An 18,894-nucleotide genomic window follows, 5' to 3' on the forward strand; every position below is an offset into this window, starting at 1 on the left:
CTGTCGCAACTTAAACTCAGTTCAATTTTTCACATATAACAAACATCGAATGACGACGAAATGCGTGCGATAAATCGATGAATCGCCGCGTACTCTATAGTCGAAAAGTGAAACTCATTTTTCTATGCTAAAAACTCTGTTCGTTTCATAGGTTCCATATAAACTATGTTCTCTGCTGCATATGTACATGGGGGACATGGGGGTTTGGGTTGGTTGATGGTTGGTTGGGTGGATGGGAGGAGGGTGGTTAAGTGTTAAGTATAATGGCGACGGACGACGGCGCTCTTACTCGTCCGAGCAGCTATCGCACGGCAATCGACTAAGTTATTTCTGTCACAGTACCGAAATAATAGCCACCTACGTGCAAACCCTGGAGAATATATTTTATTTGTCATAATGTTTTCGTGACTGCTAGGACGGACTTATTTTCGTCCGATTGTTCGAGGTTTGTAAATCTCAAGCTTTTTCCTGTTTTTTCTTGATTTTTTTTTTCCAAATACAAAACGAAATATATCATCGAAACCACTGTGTATCAAGCTGCTCAAGTGCTCGTGTGTGCGTGTACGCGTCTTTATCGTTTTCTATTCGCTCCTTAATGTTACATGATTTATATCGCACTAGCAATGATCATCAAGATTAGGAGAAGTCTGTAAATAAATTACCGTTTTTTCCTAACCGAATATTCTCGTTTTGTCTCTTTCCTGTAACGTTGTACGTGACTTGTCATTTGAAATCATGTGCGTGACGGATAATTCAGGTTTCAAGCATGTAAGATTTTTTTGCTTTTAATAAGAGATTTTATTTGGCAAAAATGGTGCTAATATATCTGTAGATTCTAATAGTTTTTGTCGCTTTTGCTTAAGTCTTAAGAAACTTGGAAAAAATTGCCAAAAAGTGTTGGATAAAAAAAAAGAAATTTGTATTTCCAGTAGGAGAAACTTTCAGATTACCGTCCACTTGAAATGCTCGAGGTAGGTTTGAGGGTAGTACGTGGTTATGACTGGAAATGGAGCGATCAAGATGGTGGAGAAGGCCATGCTGGCACTGTTGTAGAAATTGGCAAACCTCCGCCTCCATTTACCAATGGAGCTAGCGCTTCCAACCCGACTGACAAAACTCCTGACAAGACTGTTATAGTACAGTGGGATCATGGATCTCGTAGTAACTACAGAATAGGCTATCAGGGTTACTATGATCTTTTGGTGTTTGACAACGCCACAGCCGGCGTCCAACACAACAACATTGTCTGCAATGGGTGCAAGAAACACGGCATTGTTGGCATCAGATGGAAATGTGCTCAGTGCTTCGACTATGATCTTTGTACTCAGTGTTACATGAGCGATGTTCACAATTTGTCACATACTTTTCAAAGGTTCCAGACTCCCAACGCTGTCGGGTATAATAATTTTTCATTTATTCAAATTAGAATTTGGCATTGTGGCAGTTTAAATTTGAAAGGGGACAATTTGATTTGTTTTTTTTTCCACTTGATAAATGGTCCAACAGTTTTTCAATCATTTACATATTTTGGAAAAAAGGAAAATGTTTTTTCCAAATATCTTCAATATTGCCATTGTCAAGAGTTGATCTATGTTCTTTGGAATTTATTCATATACAATTTTGTTTCCTTTCAGTGTGCAATTAACAGCACGAGAAGGATGTACGAAAATCCCTCTTAAGGGAATATTTATTGGAGCTAAAGTCGTGAGAGGCCCTGATTGGGAATGGGGCAATCAAGATGGAGGACCCGGTAATATATTTTAATTTGGTTCTGGATTAAATGGAATGTTGGAAAATCTTTATTCAGGACTTAAAATGCTTATAAGGAAAATTTAAAAAATATTAAATTGTTGAGTCAATTGCAAAAGACATTTTGGAGAATTTTTAATATCTTATCAAGGATAATGACTCGATGTTATCTGTTAAAGAATTTGAAAATGAAGCACGAGCTAGGAGTTAATATTTCAAACGTTGAATGTTCATAACTTAGAAACGTATGAATGTAATACAAACTAAGTACCACCTCGAATGTAATTCATGCTCATAGCTGTAAGAAAAAATGAGGAAAAATTATGTACTGACTCAACTTTGAATATTTAGTGAAAACTGGCAGAGTGATGGATATTCGTGGTTGGGACAACGAGAGCAGTCGATCAGTAGCGACGGTAACATGGTCGTCGGGAAGTACGAACGTGTATCGTTTGGGTTACAAAGGTTGCGTGGATCTTTGTTACATCGAGGAAGCCACGGCCGGAACATATTACAAGGAGCATTTACCGATTTTGGGTCAGCCGGTGATGACAGTATCGTCGGAGAGTGGTGCATCCATTCAGTCTGCAAACGCAACGAGTACATCATCGAGTCCTTGTCATTTGACTTTCAATGTACGTGACAAGGTCAAAGTGATGCTCGATGTGGAAACACTGAAGGAAATGCAAGCAGGTCACGGTGGCTGGAATCCACGAATGGTGGAGTATATCGGAAAAGTTGGAACTGTACATCGCATCACGGACAAAGGCGACATAAGAGTACAGTACGAGGGCTGCAACAATCGCTGGACTTTTCATCCCCGCGCTTTGACCAAAGTTACGAGCAAAGAAACTTTCGCTCTCGGAGATCTCGTCAGCGTCAAAACCGATGCTGTCGCTGTTAAGAATTATCAGCAAGGACACGGAGAATGGACCGATGTTATGAAAAGCGTATGTGGAATGGGTGCACTCGTTTTACAATTGAGATTATTAACAATAGAAGATGAAGAACAGCTCTTGATTTTTTTTATTCCATGGTATACAACGGGCAAACTTCATTGATATCTTCAATTACTATAAATGCTTGGTATTTTGATTATTATTTTTTATTTCAACTCTTTTTGACATGTGTCGATGAAATCCATCGCATGGTACGTTGTTGGGATGAAACAAAACATGAAGCTGAGATGAAATAGTTTCTTGTTTCTTCGAAAAGCATTTTTTGATAATTTATTCAATTTACATTCAAGGCTCTTGGAAAAACGGGTAAAGTAATCAAGATTTATCCTGACGGTGATTTGCGAGTTACCCTAGACGGTCACACGTGGACATTTAATCCATTGAGCGTTACACGTATCGCTTCGAGCAGTGAATCGGGCAATACATCCAATGCAACGAGCGAAGCAGGTCGTGGAAATCCGTCAGGTAAATTGGACGAAAGTTATAGACAAATTTTAAAATTTTGTACAAGAAAAACCAAAATTGTATAAATCCCGTTCATTTGCTAAAAAAGGCGTGCATGAATTCGTGTTTTTCAGCTGGTTCCTCATTCCCATTCGAACGTGCTGCCCGAGAAATGGAAAAGCTGATGAGAGATACGGCGAGAGGGGAAGCCAGAGTCTCAGCACTTCGTGAATACCTCCGAAAATATTCCGGAAACGTAGACGCAAGGCCCAGCGGTCTGTGTGGTGGAAAAAAAACTTGTCTACAAGTTGCAGCCCATCAAGGGCATCGTGAACTTTGCGTGATGTTACTGGATGGTGGAGCGTCCTTAAGGGCTGTCGATGAAGACGGCGATCCTCCGCTTCATTATGCAGCGTTCGGGTACGTTTTCCTTCGTTATGCATAATGAAATCGTTATGTATTCATCATGAAGTTGAATTTTTATGAAAATATGTGAAAACAGTTTTTCATTTGAATTTTTTCAGAATGATGTGAAAAAAAAAATTGTTTAACTTTGATTTTTTTATAATTGGATATATTTCACCGAATGTTAAGACTAAAAATGTGGTTTTATCGTTCATAAGTAACGTTTTGAAATATGTGTAGAAATGAACCGGAAGTGATGGAACTTTTACTGTCTCGTGGTGCACCGATCGATGCGGTTAACAACGGTCGTTGCAGCGCACTTCACGTTGCCGTTAATAAGCAACATTCCGGTTGCGTTCGTGTTCTATTGCGTCACGGCTGCGACGTAAATCTTCAGGATTCTTATGGCGATACGGCTCTTCACGATGCTATTGGCAAGGATGCGCTTGACATAATAGACGCTCTATGCGCTTGTGAGAGAGTCAACTTTACGTTACGCAACAAACGTGGCTTTAATGTTTTGCATCACGCCGCTCTTAAAGGAAATGCTCAGTAGGTCGAATTCATATAACTTGAACGAGGAAACATAAGAATTTGATATTTTTATACACTTATTAATGATTTGTAATCGAAGAACTTGGACTTTTGTAATTAGCAAAAAATTCATATATTGCGCTTAACCAACAAAATTGCATCATCGGGGAGAGGAAGTGAGAGAGAGAGAGAGAGAGATCGCAACTTTTCAATTATTTGTCGGTTAATTGTCCATTTTTTTGAGAAAATTTTGATGAAATGTAATCAAATTATTTCTGAATGCTGATCAAAATTTATGGTAATTATTTGCAGTGCAACGGAACGGTTACTAACGCGATGTCGACATCTCGTCGACGTTAAAAAGGAAGATGGCTTCGCGGCATTGCATTTAGCCGCTCTGAATGGACACTGCGAAGTTTCGGCACTTTTGCTTTCGGAAAGTGGTGGCGGAGCTCGTGTTGATTTGCGAAACAATCGACGTCAAACCCCTCTTCATCTTGCCGTTTCCCAGGGTCACTGGAGCCTCGTTGAATTGTTGCTGAAACACAAAGCCGACATATCGAGTACAGATGAGGAAGGTGATACGGTTTTACACATAGCGATCGGAAAAAGTCGCCATCAACCTGCAACTGTTCCAATACCCGATGGCAACAAGGAAACAACGATGATTTACGCTGTATGGAGTATTTTTACAAACTATTCATATTTTTTCATCAAAAGTTCGTTAGGTTAAACTTTTTGTCCGTAACGATTCTTCAATAGGCTACTCAATTCTTTATTTTTCATCATAACACACAACCCTTTGAAAATTCAACCTATGATAAGAAAATAGCATTGAGATATAATTGAACAGTTTTTTTCGTCGTGAAAAAAGATTAATGAGAAACCGATACCTTAAATTTTGGAAAAGATTTTGATTGTTAATAGACATTGAAAAACTTATGAATAGTTGAAAGATTATTCATTACTCTTTTTCAATATTTTGTCTATCTCTTGTTCAATTTGTATGATTCATTTCGGCAGATTTGGCAAGAATTGTCAAGACAAAATGCGCCGACGGAATTGGCACTTGCGTGTTACCTGGTAAGCATCGACACGAGCGGTCTTCTCCTCGAACATGTGAATTCCAAGGGGAAAACACCGTTGAATCTCTTGCCACCGGAGCAGCAGACACCCGGAATTAGTGAGCTTATACGATCATTTCGCAACCGAAGCAGACGAAACAACGCATTGGGACTTTCAACAGAGCCACCAGTAAACACTACTGAAACGCCAAACAATCAGATCGAAGCTGTGACGATCGAGGAGACGCCGAATGCTGAAGATGATTCGGGGGAGACCCCAAGGAACTCTGCGGATGAAGATTCATGTCGAGTTTGTGAGGGCTCGCTGATGAGACTGATCGATGGAACAAGCGATGATCCGAGCGGTAGTCTAGTCCCGATTCGCAATATTTGTCAGTGTTCCGGCAGAACCGAACCTCAACTTTTAACCGGTAAATTTTTGTTCACTTTTCAAAGAAGTAGAAAAAAATGTAATGATCGTTTAAATGCAGTCACAGAGATTACGTAAGTCCACCGCAATCAAAAAAGTTGTGTAGTCTTAGAAAATCTATCTCCAGGGAAGAAATTATTCGAACCGCGCTGACATAATCAATGCTCTTTGAAAATAATAAATTAATGTGTTCAATTCCTAGACGTATCGACAGTTTGTTTGTTAGTTTGTAATATTGGAGAAAAATAAAGAAATTTATCGTCATTTCAGGTACCAATCCGACGGGTGAAGCAACGTGTCTGAGCGGCGTAGAGAGTCCAACGACGGAGGATGGTTTGGAAGACGGCGAGACGACAAAAAGTATGGAAAGAATAGAACGTGAACGTGAGAGAGACAAGGACAAAGACTTGGAGAGATTGCGGTATCTCGAGACAAGAATAGCCGATTTGGAGGAGGCAAATATGTGCAGTATATGCATGGAACGAAGACGTAACGTGGCATTCCTTTGTGGTCACGGTGCATGCGATTATTGTGCAGCTCCATTGAAAACGTGTCACATGTGTCGAAAAACCATTACCAAAAAAATCAATCTTTACTAAAACACAGAGGAAAAAAGAAAAAAATTGCGTTGGAAAACTGTTGGAGAAGGAATGGGAACTGAAAACTTTTCTTCGCCATTCCATTGCACACGGGAAATATTTGAAGTTTACATTTTTTCGCAGAATCTACGAAACTAAATTCAGCGAAAATTTCATTTCGCTCCCGTTATAAAGCCCCAGATCAAATTCGTATAAATATTGAAAATTCATTGATTTGCAAAAAAATCATTCAAAGAATTTTTCTTTCGAATGATACAAACATCAAAAGTTCCCCTTTGGGAATAAATCGATATACATTTACAACTATACTCAGAACTGCCAAAACAGAGAAAATCCGATAATACGATTTTACATTTACAATTTTACAGTACTGTATAGGAAACACAATGTGATATGCGTGTGTTCACGCATCATCACAATTACATTTTAAATTCCCCTTAAGCCAACTGACCAGTGTGATCGATACCACGGTTTAAGTCCCGAATCATTGTATGTACAGTAAACGTGCCATAAGGCGATTAATAGGACCTTGTTAATCGCTGCTAACGTTTCTTCTCTTATATTTTATTCTCTTTCTACTGAACCGCTACCGCTTCCGTCGTATCGCGTTGAATACTACTCTACGTGTATTTTTTATCAATTGTACATAGAGATATTTAAATACACATGGGGCATTCCACGCTGACTACTTCGATTAGACCCTTCAACTCTTCAATTTTATAAGCAAGTTTTTGTAGCATGTGGTACCTTTAAGTAGCACTCAAAAAATTTTTCAAAATTTTTTAGAACGATTTTACTTGATGATATTTTGAAAAAAGAAATCCAAATCCCAATTTAGAAATCAGAAAAAAATCACGAATATCACATTTTTTACATGAAACATTTTGAGGGTACGGCTAAAGTGGGCACGGGCTGCCTTCTGAGCGAAAAAATCTGAGAAAAAGTTCCAAAACCGTTTGAAATTTTCGTCTGTCGCTTTCCTATTACTGATGCATAATATCTCATATAATATTAATCAGGTTCGTGGCACACGCAGTCGCACACACACGCGCATGGCTCATCTGTTATCGCTCATATCTGTATACTGTTCAATATTTCATTTTTTTTCTTTTCGTTTTCATTTCTTCTAAGCGTTCAAAGCCATATGCGTGCTTGATATTATTTGGGAAATTCTTTATTACCAGCGACAAACAACGATAGAAGATTCTCACAATTGTTTAAGAGCTTTCTTCCATTTTTTTTTAAATAACACATTCTTAAGGGTCAAACGCAAGTCGAATTAGTGTGGATTGTCCCATATGTATACTTATACATACACATATTACATCATTTTATGCACGCGTTTTATATAATTCCAGAGATTTTTTAACGCATAACTAAAATCTTCGATTTTCGCTTCGTTCGTTCGCGATGTTTAATCGCAAAATTCTAAGTGTTCCTCGTACGATCGCGAAATATTTTAGGTTTTTCTTTCCTTCAATCATCTCTAAAGTCTCATCTCACGATTCATCGTGTTTTCTTCTTTTGCATGAGAAATCTCGTTTATTTGTATTCATCGCATATAAAGTATACTATCAAATAAATGTATTATTATTATTACAATTATTTTATCGAGTCCTTAACGAATGAGACAGAACCACTTGTTTTCGTGGTCCATTTTCGCTCGCAACACTCGGACGTGACCAAGTGCGTAACCGAAAATTCTATTAAATCTCTTGTTATTACGTATTCCACGAATCTCGGTGCTACGCTTTGGTTCAGGGTACGCAATCGATTGACTGAATTGAATAAACGATTAATAGGGAAAAAAAAGAAATCAACAAATAAAAACGTAAATGTATTTAAGAATTTGAGATCAAATGTGACAGTGGTTGATCAAATTTTTACAACTTTTGCTTAAAGTATAATTGATTGGCATTAAAAAATCGAAAGTATATTACGAGGGTGCAGCAAAACTTTTTATCTTACGATTCTCGAAAAACCTCAAAATTTTTCAATAAAATTTAAAATCCGCAATAAGTGTATCAATTCGTTCAACTACTGTTACGTCACACATGACGTGATGAAATTCGATCAAAGTAAACGAGAGGGAAAAGAGCATTTTTTATCCTAATGTTTGCCAATTTTTTTGGCCATTTGTACTACTACGAGTGTAATTGAGCATTCAAATTCTTGAAGTTCTCAGGATCACAAGAATGATGCGTTACAGTTAGAATTGAATGTTTTCTTCAAATTCAACAAGTTAGGAGACAAGGGAGAGAAAAAACAACCGTTGTAGAAGAAATTTGTAACGTCGATAAGTTTTTACAATTATACGTCATTATAGAAATTAAATGAAATAAAAACAATTTCCACGTAGACGAATCGTTCCTTTATTCTTTCGTTGGATTACCGATCTTTAGGAAATACAGGAAAAGGATAGAAAATTGAAACACAGATTTTGACTTGGCAAGCAATCTTATTTATTTATTTTGGTACTCGATAGGTTCGATAATCGTATGATACAATATTGAGCCAGTTTGAAAAAACTGTAGTAATTGTTAATACTAATAATAATGACAATAGTAATAATAATTTTTCTAAATAACCTAAAGCAGTTACACTATAGGGTGGTACGAGGATTCCAATATGGTGCCTATTAAATCTTAACGAATTTTCGGCGTCGAGGCCATGCATTATATTCGTCTAGAGTCTATCTACTAGGATCACCCAACGCATGTATGCATCATCATTTCGTTTTCTTTCTCTCCAATCGTATTGAATGTTTTTTTTTCCAAACCATGAACAAACCAACGGAAAGGCCATGGGGTTTCCACTCTGCTTATATTTTCCCCTGATTTCGAACGACGAACGTTTATGCGTAAAAAAAAAATGAACAAAAGATCAATCGCAAGAAAGCTCACGGCGCGACTGAAAATTGCGACGGAGAATTCCTGTCTCTGAACGTCCAAAGTCTCGCACGTGATATGCCAGAATAATTTTCTCTTGTTTGTTTCAATTGGTTTTTATCCATAAGTATTCACTCGTATTTCTCTACACACTTCATTCATTTATCCTTTCTAAAAGTAAAATTAAATTTACATTTCCGATTGCGGAAGTTGATAATCTACCTGTGGTACACGACAACGTGTGTGACTTCTGGTCCTCTTAGCTAGTATTGAAACTTGTTCCAAGATCACACATGCACATGTGCAATTATTTTTGTTTTTATTTTTTTCGCGTAATTTCTAACGCGGTTATTTGTTTCTTATACTCCCAATTCTCATTTACACAGAGATTTAACTTTTAAAATAACGAGCCCATGAACATACGTATGATTGGAGTCCTGGCGGAAAGAAAGTGAAAAATCAACAAGAAACAATTCGACGGACGAATCATTTTGTCAGGCAAAGGGTGGTGATGTCGTACAGGCAAGGGGCACAAATCATTGCACATTGATACACGCGTTTATATCTTTCGCGCTTTCTCATTTTAATATTAATGAATTATTAATTACTTATCTATGAAACAAAACGAAAAAATTACAGAAAAACAGAACGACTAACTAATTTGGATCGATCTTCTTGATTAACGAGTTTTGCCGGACGATCACTTCTAACAATATTAACACATCGAGGACCCCAACAACACGCGCGCTCGTTCAACTCGGTCATTGCGGCAAGACCACTTCGTCGAATCGTGTTTTTCACGAGGAAAAGCTATACAGCCACATAAATTAATCGATGAATATCAATTATTGTCTGCTAGATCGATCTTGATCCGGCCACGTGGCGCTTTACTTTGCTTTTTTTTATTTTTTTCCATCTGTTTTTTATTTTGCTTGTTTTTTTTTTTTTTTTATCTTTTTCGTTACGAATCGAATGTTTTTCACGATGCTAGTAATACAAAAAAATCGGTTCCCCGGTGCCGTTCAGTGTGAAAATATTTCAAGCTACGACAGGTTCTGGACTGCAAGGCTGCAGCTCCGGCTCGTTCTGTGACTCGCTCGCATTGCCGCTTGGCCCACTCGCCGATCCTGAGGTCGACGTATTCGGGTCGTGATTCATACCAGGGTTACGAGTCACCGCTGCCCACTGACGCCGAGCTTTCTTCTTTGCTCGTCGCTGTTCCATTACCAAACGAAGCTTTCGCATTTTGCCCTTTGTTGCTTCGTTCTCCTTCGATAACTCCTCTGCGATAACCGAGTCAAACAAAAAAGTAGGTTAGCATGGTTGACTTTAGTTTCTTCAACGCCTCGTCACCGAGACGCTTACAACGGACTTGACGAAATCAACTTTATGAGAGTGTCCAAGATGATCTTTTTCGAAACATTGTCAAACTTTGAAACATGAAGATTTATATTTGCTACGGAATGCTTCCATGCTCGTAAAAATTTTAAGATACGACACAACCTTTCTGGATGAATTTTAAATGGTGATTCGCAATGAAAATAAGTGCCTTTTCCGTTATGCGTATTAAATTGAGGATCCGTACCATCGTGAAAGGCTCCCGTTGTACCAGCGCCGATCGACGTAGACGGATCGGACGTCCCGGCAATATTGGACGAGCTTTGAAGACGCCCGCTGATGTGTCTGTGATGATGTCTGTAAGGACCCGCCGTAGCGGCCGGGGTGGCGCAGAGCAAATCATTGAGAATATGAATGATAGTGCCTATATCACGTTTTGGTCGTCCATGACGATCTTGGAGTGCGGGATTTAAAGTTCCACTAAAAGTGCCCGAGTAAACACCTTTACCGTGGTGGTGCATGCTCTCGATGATTGCTCCTTGTCTGCGTCTCGCAAGCTCCTATTAAGCAGTCAAAATGGTCAAATTATTAGTAAAGTGTTGATAAATTCAAATAATGGTAAATACTGAAAATTTATCTGCAAAAATAATGAATGCCCAAAACTCGTATGTTTTTCTTCCTTTTTTTCTACGTTTTTCTCTTCCTTTTTAAGGCTACATTCAGGATTTGGATCAAATAATTGGTGTCAAGTCTTTCATTTATTTTTTCATGTCTTTCAATTATTTTTTGAAAATGTAATCGTTGTTGACAAAATGTCTGTTAAGATTTTTGCCTTAATCCAAAATTTCGACTCGGCGGACTGTAACGACGTTATTGGATTGCAAAAATTTCTTTGATTTCTTCGAATTCATTCATTGTCATATGACATTGAATATCGTATCTTGTTTTTTGTGAAAAAATCTGAGAACGTTATCGCTTGCACATCAAGGTTGGATTGATAATGCACTGTCCATATTTTGTTGCTCTTTTTTCAATGAACCTCAAAAAACTCTTCATGGGAACGCAACGAAAACTCTTCGTATAATGTCAAAAATGATGTGGAAATTTCTTGATTTTGCTAGAATTTTCATAAAAAGCTGTGTACAATGTAAAACAAAGTTTTGAAGAAAATTATATCAAACCAAAAACTTGGAGAAATGTAGAAACAAGAACTTGAAAAATTGAAAGTTTAAAATGAAATATTTCAGAATCTTGTAGACATTCATCATTTTAGAAGTAAATTTTTCAATGATAATTATAAAAGTAATGACACAGGAGAGCTGGCTTCGGTAAATGTATACCTCGGCTAGGTCGACCCGTGAGGTGAGTACCTCAGACGAAAGCTGTTTGAGTTTCTGGGTGAGATTTCGTGAAGCTTCGGCGAGTGCTCTGGTATCGAGGGTCGCGGATACTTTGCTCGAGTTACCAAGGCCAATGTTGGAGGCATTCGGACAGTGAGGACTCGTGGGCGAATCGGGGCATCTTTGTGAGTCCTGGTGATGGTTCGTCGTCGATGCGCCAGAGGTCTGTTGCTGTGAATGATTGTGATGGTGATGGTGGTGATGGTGGTGATGATTGCAGACGCTCTTTTTCTGCGGTGTTCCAGGTAAACTGGTGCTGGTTTCCATGGGTTCGTCAAAAATTTGGGATTGGCCAGCGATCAAGGAAGAGGAATCCTGAGGTTGGAGGGTCTCGCAGCTTGCGGGTGAGGAGGACGAAGAATTCGAGCCGGAAAGATGTTTGCTACGGGAATGATGATGGTGGTGATGATGATGGTAGTGATGGCGGTGATGTTGCCGGTGGAATACGTATGGGATACCAGAGAGTTTCCGATAATTGACCCTCGATGTGCTACTGCTCAGAAGGGGGTTTCCCGAAGGAGGAGGCGAAGAAGTCGATGATGGAGTGGACGATGTAGAAAAGCTCGGCGGTGACAAAGCCGAGGACACTGATGATGAGGAGGAAGTGGAGGAAGAAGACGTCGAGGTCGATGAGGACGACGTTGGTGAGGCCGACGAAGGTGCACCCGACGAGTTCTGCGTACCAAATGGTCGATAAAAAGGTGGACGTGACAAACGAGAAAAACTCGTAACAGGATTATAAGAATTTGGTGAATTTGGTGGGGAATTGTTGCTCCGTTCGACCGAATTCGTCGTCGTTGTAGCGGTAGTCAGACTCGTCGAGTTGCTTGTACCAGATCCAGTGTTGCTGTTACAGCCTGCTGCAGCTTGTAAAAGCGAGGCCAGGGTGCTCATCAAGGACGATCTCCGTGCAGCCCTTGCCGCGATTATGGCAGATCTTAACGGCGAAATGGAGCGTATCGTCGTCGACGAGGTGGAGGATGACGTCGGCGACGTCATCGAGGCGTTTGTGGACATCGTTGAATTCGTCGTTCCCAAATTCGAGGATTGACAACCCGAGGACATCGTCGCTCCTAATCCTCCCGCACTCGTTGGTGACGAGTTGTTACTGTTGCTCGTCGATAAACTTTGAGAACTCAATCCAATCCCATCGACACTCGCTGATGCAACCGGAACGCACGATGATGAAACCCCGCTCCCGTTTGACGAACCTGACGGCGATGCTGGCGTCACCGTCGACAATTGTAACTGGATAAGCACCAATTGGTCGCCCACTCTCATTGTCAAATTTAATGGTGCTTTACCCGACAGAAAATCGTTCACTTGTGAATCGTTCAGGCTTTCCAGTGCCTGCATCACACTCTGTTCCGGTCTTTGGCCCTGGAAAAACAAAAAACAAAAATAAGTTTTACTTTCAAAGAAATCTGATACGAATATCATTAAAAATATTCCCGTTTACATGAAACCAGCCAAATTTTTTAACTTTCAATATCTGTATTTTCAACATTGAAAAAAAAACAAAAGAATTCAATAACATGAAAAACTGCAAACTTCATCATCATTTCAATCGTTATTTAGAGTCGTAGTTCTATTCGATAATTACGATTCGACGAAATTGACGAAAATTTAAATTAATTGGGGCAAAACCTTGATACCGATAATGTGATCAATGGCACGATTCTTCGATATGTAAATTGACCTTGTATCGCATCTCTATTTTGTTATCTTTGTTTATGTTTACGCTAATTGGAATTCGCTTCAATGCATTCAGTAATGAAATGTCACGTTCGTTTCAAATATCAAATCAGCAGGTTCGTCCGCAGTTTTGGTTTCAGAACATGTTTTTGCTTTGTATTCCATCGTTTGCATCATTTCTATTCCACATTTTTCTCTTATCTCTTATCTGTAACCTTTTTTTTCATCTTTAAACTTTCTCACATAGTTTCACGTTTCTGTTATCAGTTTCTCTACACTGTTTATCTTAGACTCGAAGGCGTGCGTGCTTCAAATCACCTCAATTTATTCAATAACACGTTGTTTTTTTACCAATGTTTCGAAATACTCGAAAATTCAACACTTTTCGGAGACGATATATTTTCCTCGAATATAAAAGTGAAAGACCACAAGGGTCGCAAGCGAGATGCGTTACGCGTTGCAGGAAACGGTCAAAAAGGTTGAAGGAAACCTGTGAAGCATCGATTCTTGGACGAGGCTCAACCTCGAAGCCAGAAAATTCGACCTCAAACGAAATTCGCACGAATTCGTTATTCAAGTCTTTCGGGAGTGATCTGTACCGAAAATGAGCGCTAATTCAGCGGGGAACTCCAGAACGAAAATTGATATGGTAAAAGGGACGAGAAAAAATAGCGAATCGGTGGAGTCGCTGAAAAAAAAGTTTCTTTTTTATACAAGAAGGAAACGCGAAGAGCGTGAGGACGAGGGGAAACGAAGAACGACGAAACCCGCAATGAAACATTTGAGCCAAAAGATGATGCTAATCGATGAGCCCATACTAAGAGAGATCGGTGAGTCGGGAGAAGACCTGCAGCGTATAGGAGGAGGAAACCTCGTTGCGGGGCATCGCGAAGCTCCTCTGTGTTGCCCTCGCCTACATCGCCCGGGCATCCCTGGTTTCTCTCTCTCTTTTTTTTCTCTCGTATAGTTTTGTACGTCGAGTTTGTGTGAAGCACGGGCGCGTGCCCCCGCGCGTATCACTCACTCTCGAAACACCTAACGGACTTCCTTCGGAGGCCCTGAAAAGTCTTCAGCTTTGGTCAGCACTCTCGTCACCGCTGTGACTTTCTCTCTCGGACTCTGGCAAACTTACAAGTCCAAAATTTTCGACTGAACGTACAACAGCAAGAATCAAAGTTGGATTGAGAAAATCGAAGGGATTTTTTCACCCAGAATCGAGGGCACGATTTCAACAATTCCATTCGAACTAATTATTTCTAGCTCCAAGTTCCGGGTTCACGATTGTTACGAAAGTTTGCGATTCCCACGGACCCGTGCCGTGTAACCGGAGTCGCTCAAACGGCACACGGGCTCGGTCTGGAAACTGCAAACTTCCGAAACGCGGCATCGACTCGCACGACCGTCGGCGATCGTCTTCGGTCCGACCGCGAGCCATTTTTTTGAGCTGAATTCACAAATTATCAAAAAAGTGCCAGATTATTTGTCAATTACGTTGAATTTACGGAGGATGATAAATCTGTGGAGGAGGCGTCGAAGAACGGGCCGATAATGAGCGCAGGCGGAAGGAGGCGTCTGAGAGACGGAGCCGAGCTCCGAGCGCGTATCAAAATGGCCGAAGGTTGCAGGCGAATCGTACGAGTGCTGCGGGAAGAATAAATATGAAAAAAATACTTTCTCTGATTCGATTCATAAAATCAGGATAGACCGAGTCCATACGGAGGCGACTGATTTCGCTCGTGGTCTAATAATAACGATGATAAATGATAAACAAACCGAAGGCGTAGCTGACGCAACGAGCGCCATAAAAGAAACGATAATCGTCGCCATGTTGGCGTCCGCGAAAAAATGCATCGAGTCTCTTTTATTTCGAGTTCGAATTGGAATGGATTTAAGCACCGGCGAAACAGGCGCGAGTGAGAGAAAGTTTTAATGAAAAGTTAAAAGACGCTAAAGTCGCTGGAGAGTCGACGAACGGAGTGTAATATCGGTGCAGAATTCGCGTCATTCGTTCGTGATAAGTTGCGAAGCACGAAGTACAATCGACGCTCCGTGTCACATCGAATCCACGGAATGTGATTTTTCTTTCGTGCTTTAGCGACGATTCATCGATTATCTTTAAACACCACGCGTCATTACAGCCTACGCCCCATATTTACACGTCCGTGCAGCGGCTTAGCAAGTGAGAAAGCGTGTTAAAGTCCTCGGTAAAGGGAGCGGGATGACGGGATCTCCGGTAAGATTGATCGCAAGCTGAAACATGAGCGCGGGTACGCGAGGAAAAGGGAAAAATGCGGCTGCGGCAAAGCAGTGAGAGAAAAAGAGAGGCGAAGCGCGCGTGGAGCCCTGAGAGAGACGCCGAGAGAGGGAGAGCGCGAACGTACATATATTTCGAATGATTGCGAACGGAAAAGAAGACGGAGACTGAGAGCATCTACGGGTAACGAAACAGAGCAATGTTGTGCTGGCAGATTCGGCGCTCCTCGCTGTGATTTAAGGATATGCTCGCATCCTACAGTCCCATTCGAAAACTACGATCGCCTTCGCTTTTCGTTTCTTTTCTCTTTGCCGTGTGAGTAATCGGTGAACCGTGTAATCGTTGAAATCGTAGTTTGCCGTTTTTCATTCGAATTTCGTGGCACGTTTTCAAAAATTTCTTTTCGAATTTAAGATTTCAAAGACGACGGATTTTTCGGGAAAATGACGGTTAAAAAATGATTTTCGTGGATGAGCTGAAAGTGAATTTTGTCCTTCCTTCGATTTCGCTTCACACGGATGGCTATCTATTTGAAATTCATACAGAAATATTCGTGTCACAAAGTCTCGGTTTGTACGCAATAACAGAGGACCGATGACTAGAGCTTTTGAGATACTGAATTTCGCACGTGTGGAGATCGTTAAAGCTCCGAGAAATGAAATCGGCTGATCTTCGTAATCGTGAAAACGAAAAATTCAAGGGATCAACGCCCCCCCAAAGTCGCGAGGACGGACGAAAACGATCTCTGAATCTGCCAATAACTGCGAGAAAACTCGAATTCGAAGAATTTGAAAGGTGTCGAATGACTTTGATCGCGAACGAGTGGCGACGAGTTCCCTGTTGACTCCATAAAAATCGAGTGTCAAATCCGTTTTATAAAATTCCGTGAGCGCACGAAAATTTGGCAACTTTTTAGAAGTTCGACGACAATGACTTTTGAAAAGCACTGTATTATGCTAAACATCCTTAAAACACCGTCGCCGGCGCTCACAGGAAGACGGGATGGTGCGCGAGGGGCCGCAAGCCCACGACGGGGCCGGGGGAGCGCGGGGCACGAGGGGGCATATTTCTACGAGACGAGAATTATGGAGAGCTCGATACCCGGCGGCTCTCTCATCCACCGGCATCGACTAGTCCCTGGCGAGACGAGGGATCGCAGCATCCGACGGAGACAGACGTATCTCGAATCTCTCGAAATAGGGGGGTGGACCGTCGTATTGTACAGCGGACGGTTCGCTCTCGCGGGATGAACGTGAAATAGCGCTACTCGTGGCGGCTCGAGTTACTTCCAACGGGCTGGACACACGCTGACTCCGCGCGGATCATTATAACACCAGTATTGATAACGAATTCATAAACCATTTTTTCATCATTTTTCTTTTGGCTTTTAACGGGGGATCCTGTTTTATAAAGTCAAAAAAATCTATTCTTTACGGGAATGTTTTTAGGAAATAACTCAATATAGCGGACTTTTCGGTGTATAGTTTCAAGGATATTTTAAGAGAATAAAAACATTCTTTTAATGTGAGAAATACGAATTTGTAGATGGTTCATGCGCAAAGTCTGATCGTCGAAGTTTCTCAGCTGCGTACGATGTGGAGGAGATCGTAATTATTGTCTGCAACAAAAATTCCAAGTTTTTTCCATTTTCACATATTTTGCTTCCATGTGAACCTATAAAAACACGAAAATATTGCGAAATTCCGTGTTTACAGCGCGTTGAAGTGATATTCCTCTTCTTTAGAAACGTTTTTATTTTCAAACTCGCTAAAAATCTTGAATTTCGCAATTTTTTCGGGTTTTTATAGGTTCGTGTGGAATACGAAAATGGAACGAAAAATTTGGAATTTTTGTTGCAGACGATATTTACGATCTCCACATTGTACGCGGTTGAGAGACTTTGCGCATAAACCATGCACAAATTCGTATTTCTCACATGAAAACAATGTTTTTGTACTCTTAAAATATCCTTGAAACTACACCGAAAAGTTAACTTTGTTGAGTTATTTCCGTCTATCCAAAAACATTCTCGAAAACAACAATCGACTTTTTCGACTTTTCAGGATCCCAAACCCAAACCAGGATCCCCCCTTAACGCTTAGTCATCTGGGAATCGAGTAATTATTGCGATTGAACTTCATCATTGATCAATTCATCAATTGATTTGAATAATTTCTGTACCCCTTAATCAGATTCATTGATAAAATGAACAGAAGAAAATACTGACGCTTTTAGGAACTCGAAAACGTTCGAAAATCCCAAAATTTTTCATATTCCCAACGTCGAAGATGTTTTTCGTTCTAATTTCGTATAAAAACATCGAATCACTTTACGAAGCTCTGGAATAGAATGACAACCGTGTAGAACCATAGAACTGCTCCACATTTTGAGCAACATCGCGAAGAAAACTGATAATGTTTGAAATATGTTTTAGTGGTTTTTTGACCGTGCCCGGTGACAAGTACAATCCTGTTTTTGTTAAGGTATTCGAGAGAAACAGAAAGCTTGGAAAATACAGCGAAAAATGAGAAGATTATTGTGGATGCTTCGTGCGGGTGAGCCGGTGAAAATGTTTATTCGTATTTACCGGAGGGCAACAGCTGTAGGGCGTTTTCATTTTATGTACCGTTGTGTCCCTTCATTTCCCCTTGAGCCTGCGTCCCTCGAGTTTTTTAACCACTTCTTTTCGTTATTTCTGTACGTTCGACAAAGTCGCATAACGTGTATCTACTGGAAGTTGTAAAAAACTGAGAAAATTAATGAATTCTGGTTCTTTACGAGGAAATGAGGGCGGGGTTCGAAGTAATCTTGATGGAAGAAAACGCGATAAGAGAGGGGGTTTTCATATCGCATCGATTCATTCGTAAATTCTCAAACTGCCAGAAGTTTATGAAAAAACAAAAATTTCGAACGTTTATCTCCTTGGCTCGTATCCCATATTCTTGAAGGGAAATAGTAAATACTAGAAATGTGTTTCTTTTTCATTCAACTCGAAACATTATTGAGGAAACACGACAGCTGGAAGATGTTGGGTTTTAACGACATTTTATTCCGGATCGCCATCGAACAATGAAACATTAAATTGTTCTTTTAACGGTACATTTAGTTTTGTGTGAAAACGAGTGTAAAAACAAA

At 40.2% G+C, this 18,894-nt stretch overlaps 2 protein-coding genes across 6 annotated transcripts in view; one reads left to right on the forward strand and one right to left on the reverse strand.

Annotated features, from left to right (window-relative positions):
• Positions 1 to 214: 214 nt before the first annotated feature.
• mib2 (mind bomb 2) lies at positions 215 to 8,542 on the forward strand. Of its 3 annotated transcripts, none has more exons than XM_043433543.1 (10): positions 215 to 445; positions 930 to 1,396; positions 1,635 to 1,750; positions 2,101 to 2,699; positions 2,999 to 3,173; positions 3,287 to 3,572; positions 3,798 to 4,109; positions 4,404 to 4,767; positions 5,115 to 5,586; positions 5,856 to 8,542. In XM_043433543.1, exons 2-10 carry the CDS (start codon positions 963 to 965, stop codon positions 6,182 to 6,184), a joined length of 3,087 nt encoding a protein of 1,028 aa, XP_043289478.1. In that variant the 5' UTR covers positions 215 to 445; positions 930 to 962; the 3' UTR covers positions 6,185 to 8,542. The 3 variants fall into 3 exon arrangements, with proteins under 3 accessions (XP_043289478.1, XP_043289488.1, XP_043289499.1); XM_043433553.1 differs by having other exon boundaries at positions 933 to 1,396; XM_043433564.1 differs by lacking the exon at positions 215 to 445 and adding an exon at positions 455 to 768.
• An 80-nt stretch (positions 8,543 to 8,622) lies between these two features.
• LOC122419210 (midnolin homolog) overlaps positions 8,623 to 18,894 on the reverse strand; it is a 35,084-nt gene continuing 24,812 nt past the window's right edge. For 2 of the 3 annotated variants that reach the window (XM_043433577.1, XM_043433582.1), the window contains 3 exons: positions 11,751 to 13,190; positions 10,658 to 10,970; positions 8,623 to 10,355 (listed from right to left, as the gene is read on the reverse strand). In XM_043433577.1, the coding sequence (XP_043289512.1) occupies positions 10,111 to 10,355; positions 10,658 to 10,970; positions 11,751 to 13,190 (1,998 nt within the window). In that variant the 3' untranslated portion in view covers positions 8,623 to 10,110. The remainder of the gene's footprint in view (positions 10,356 to 10,657; positions 10,971 to 11,750; positions 13,191 to 18,894) is intronic. The other variant, XM_043433591.1, reaches the window with a different exon arrangement.

Source organism: Venturia canescens, chromosome 1, assembly GCF_019457755.1.
Source record: "Venturia canescens isolate UGA chromosome 1, ASM1945775v1, whole genome shotgun sequence".
NCBI lineage: Eukaryota > Metazoa > Arthropoda > Insecta > Hymenoptera > Ichneumonidae > Venturia > Venturia canescens.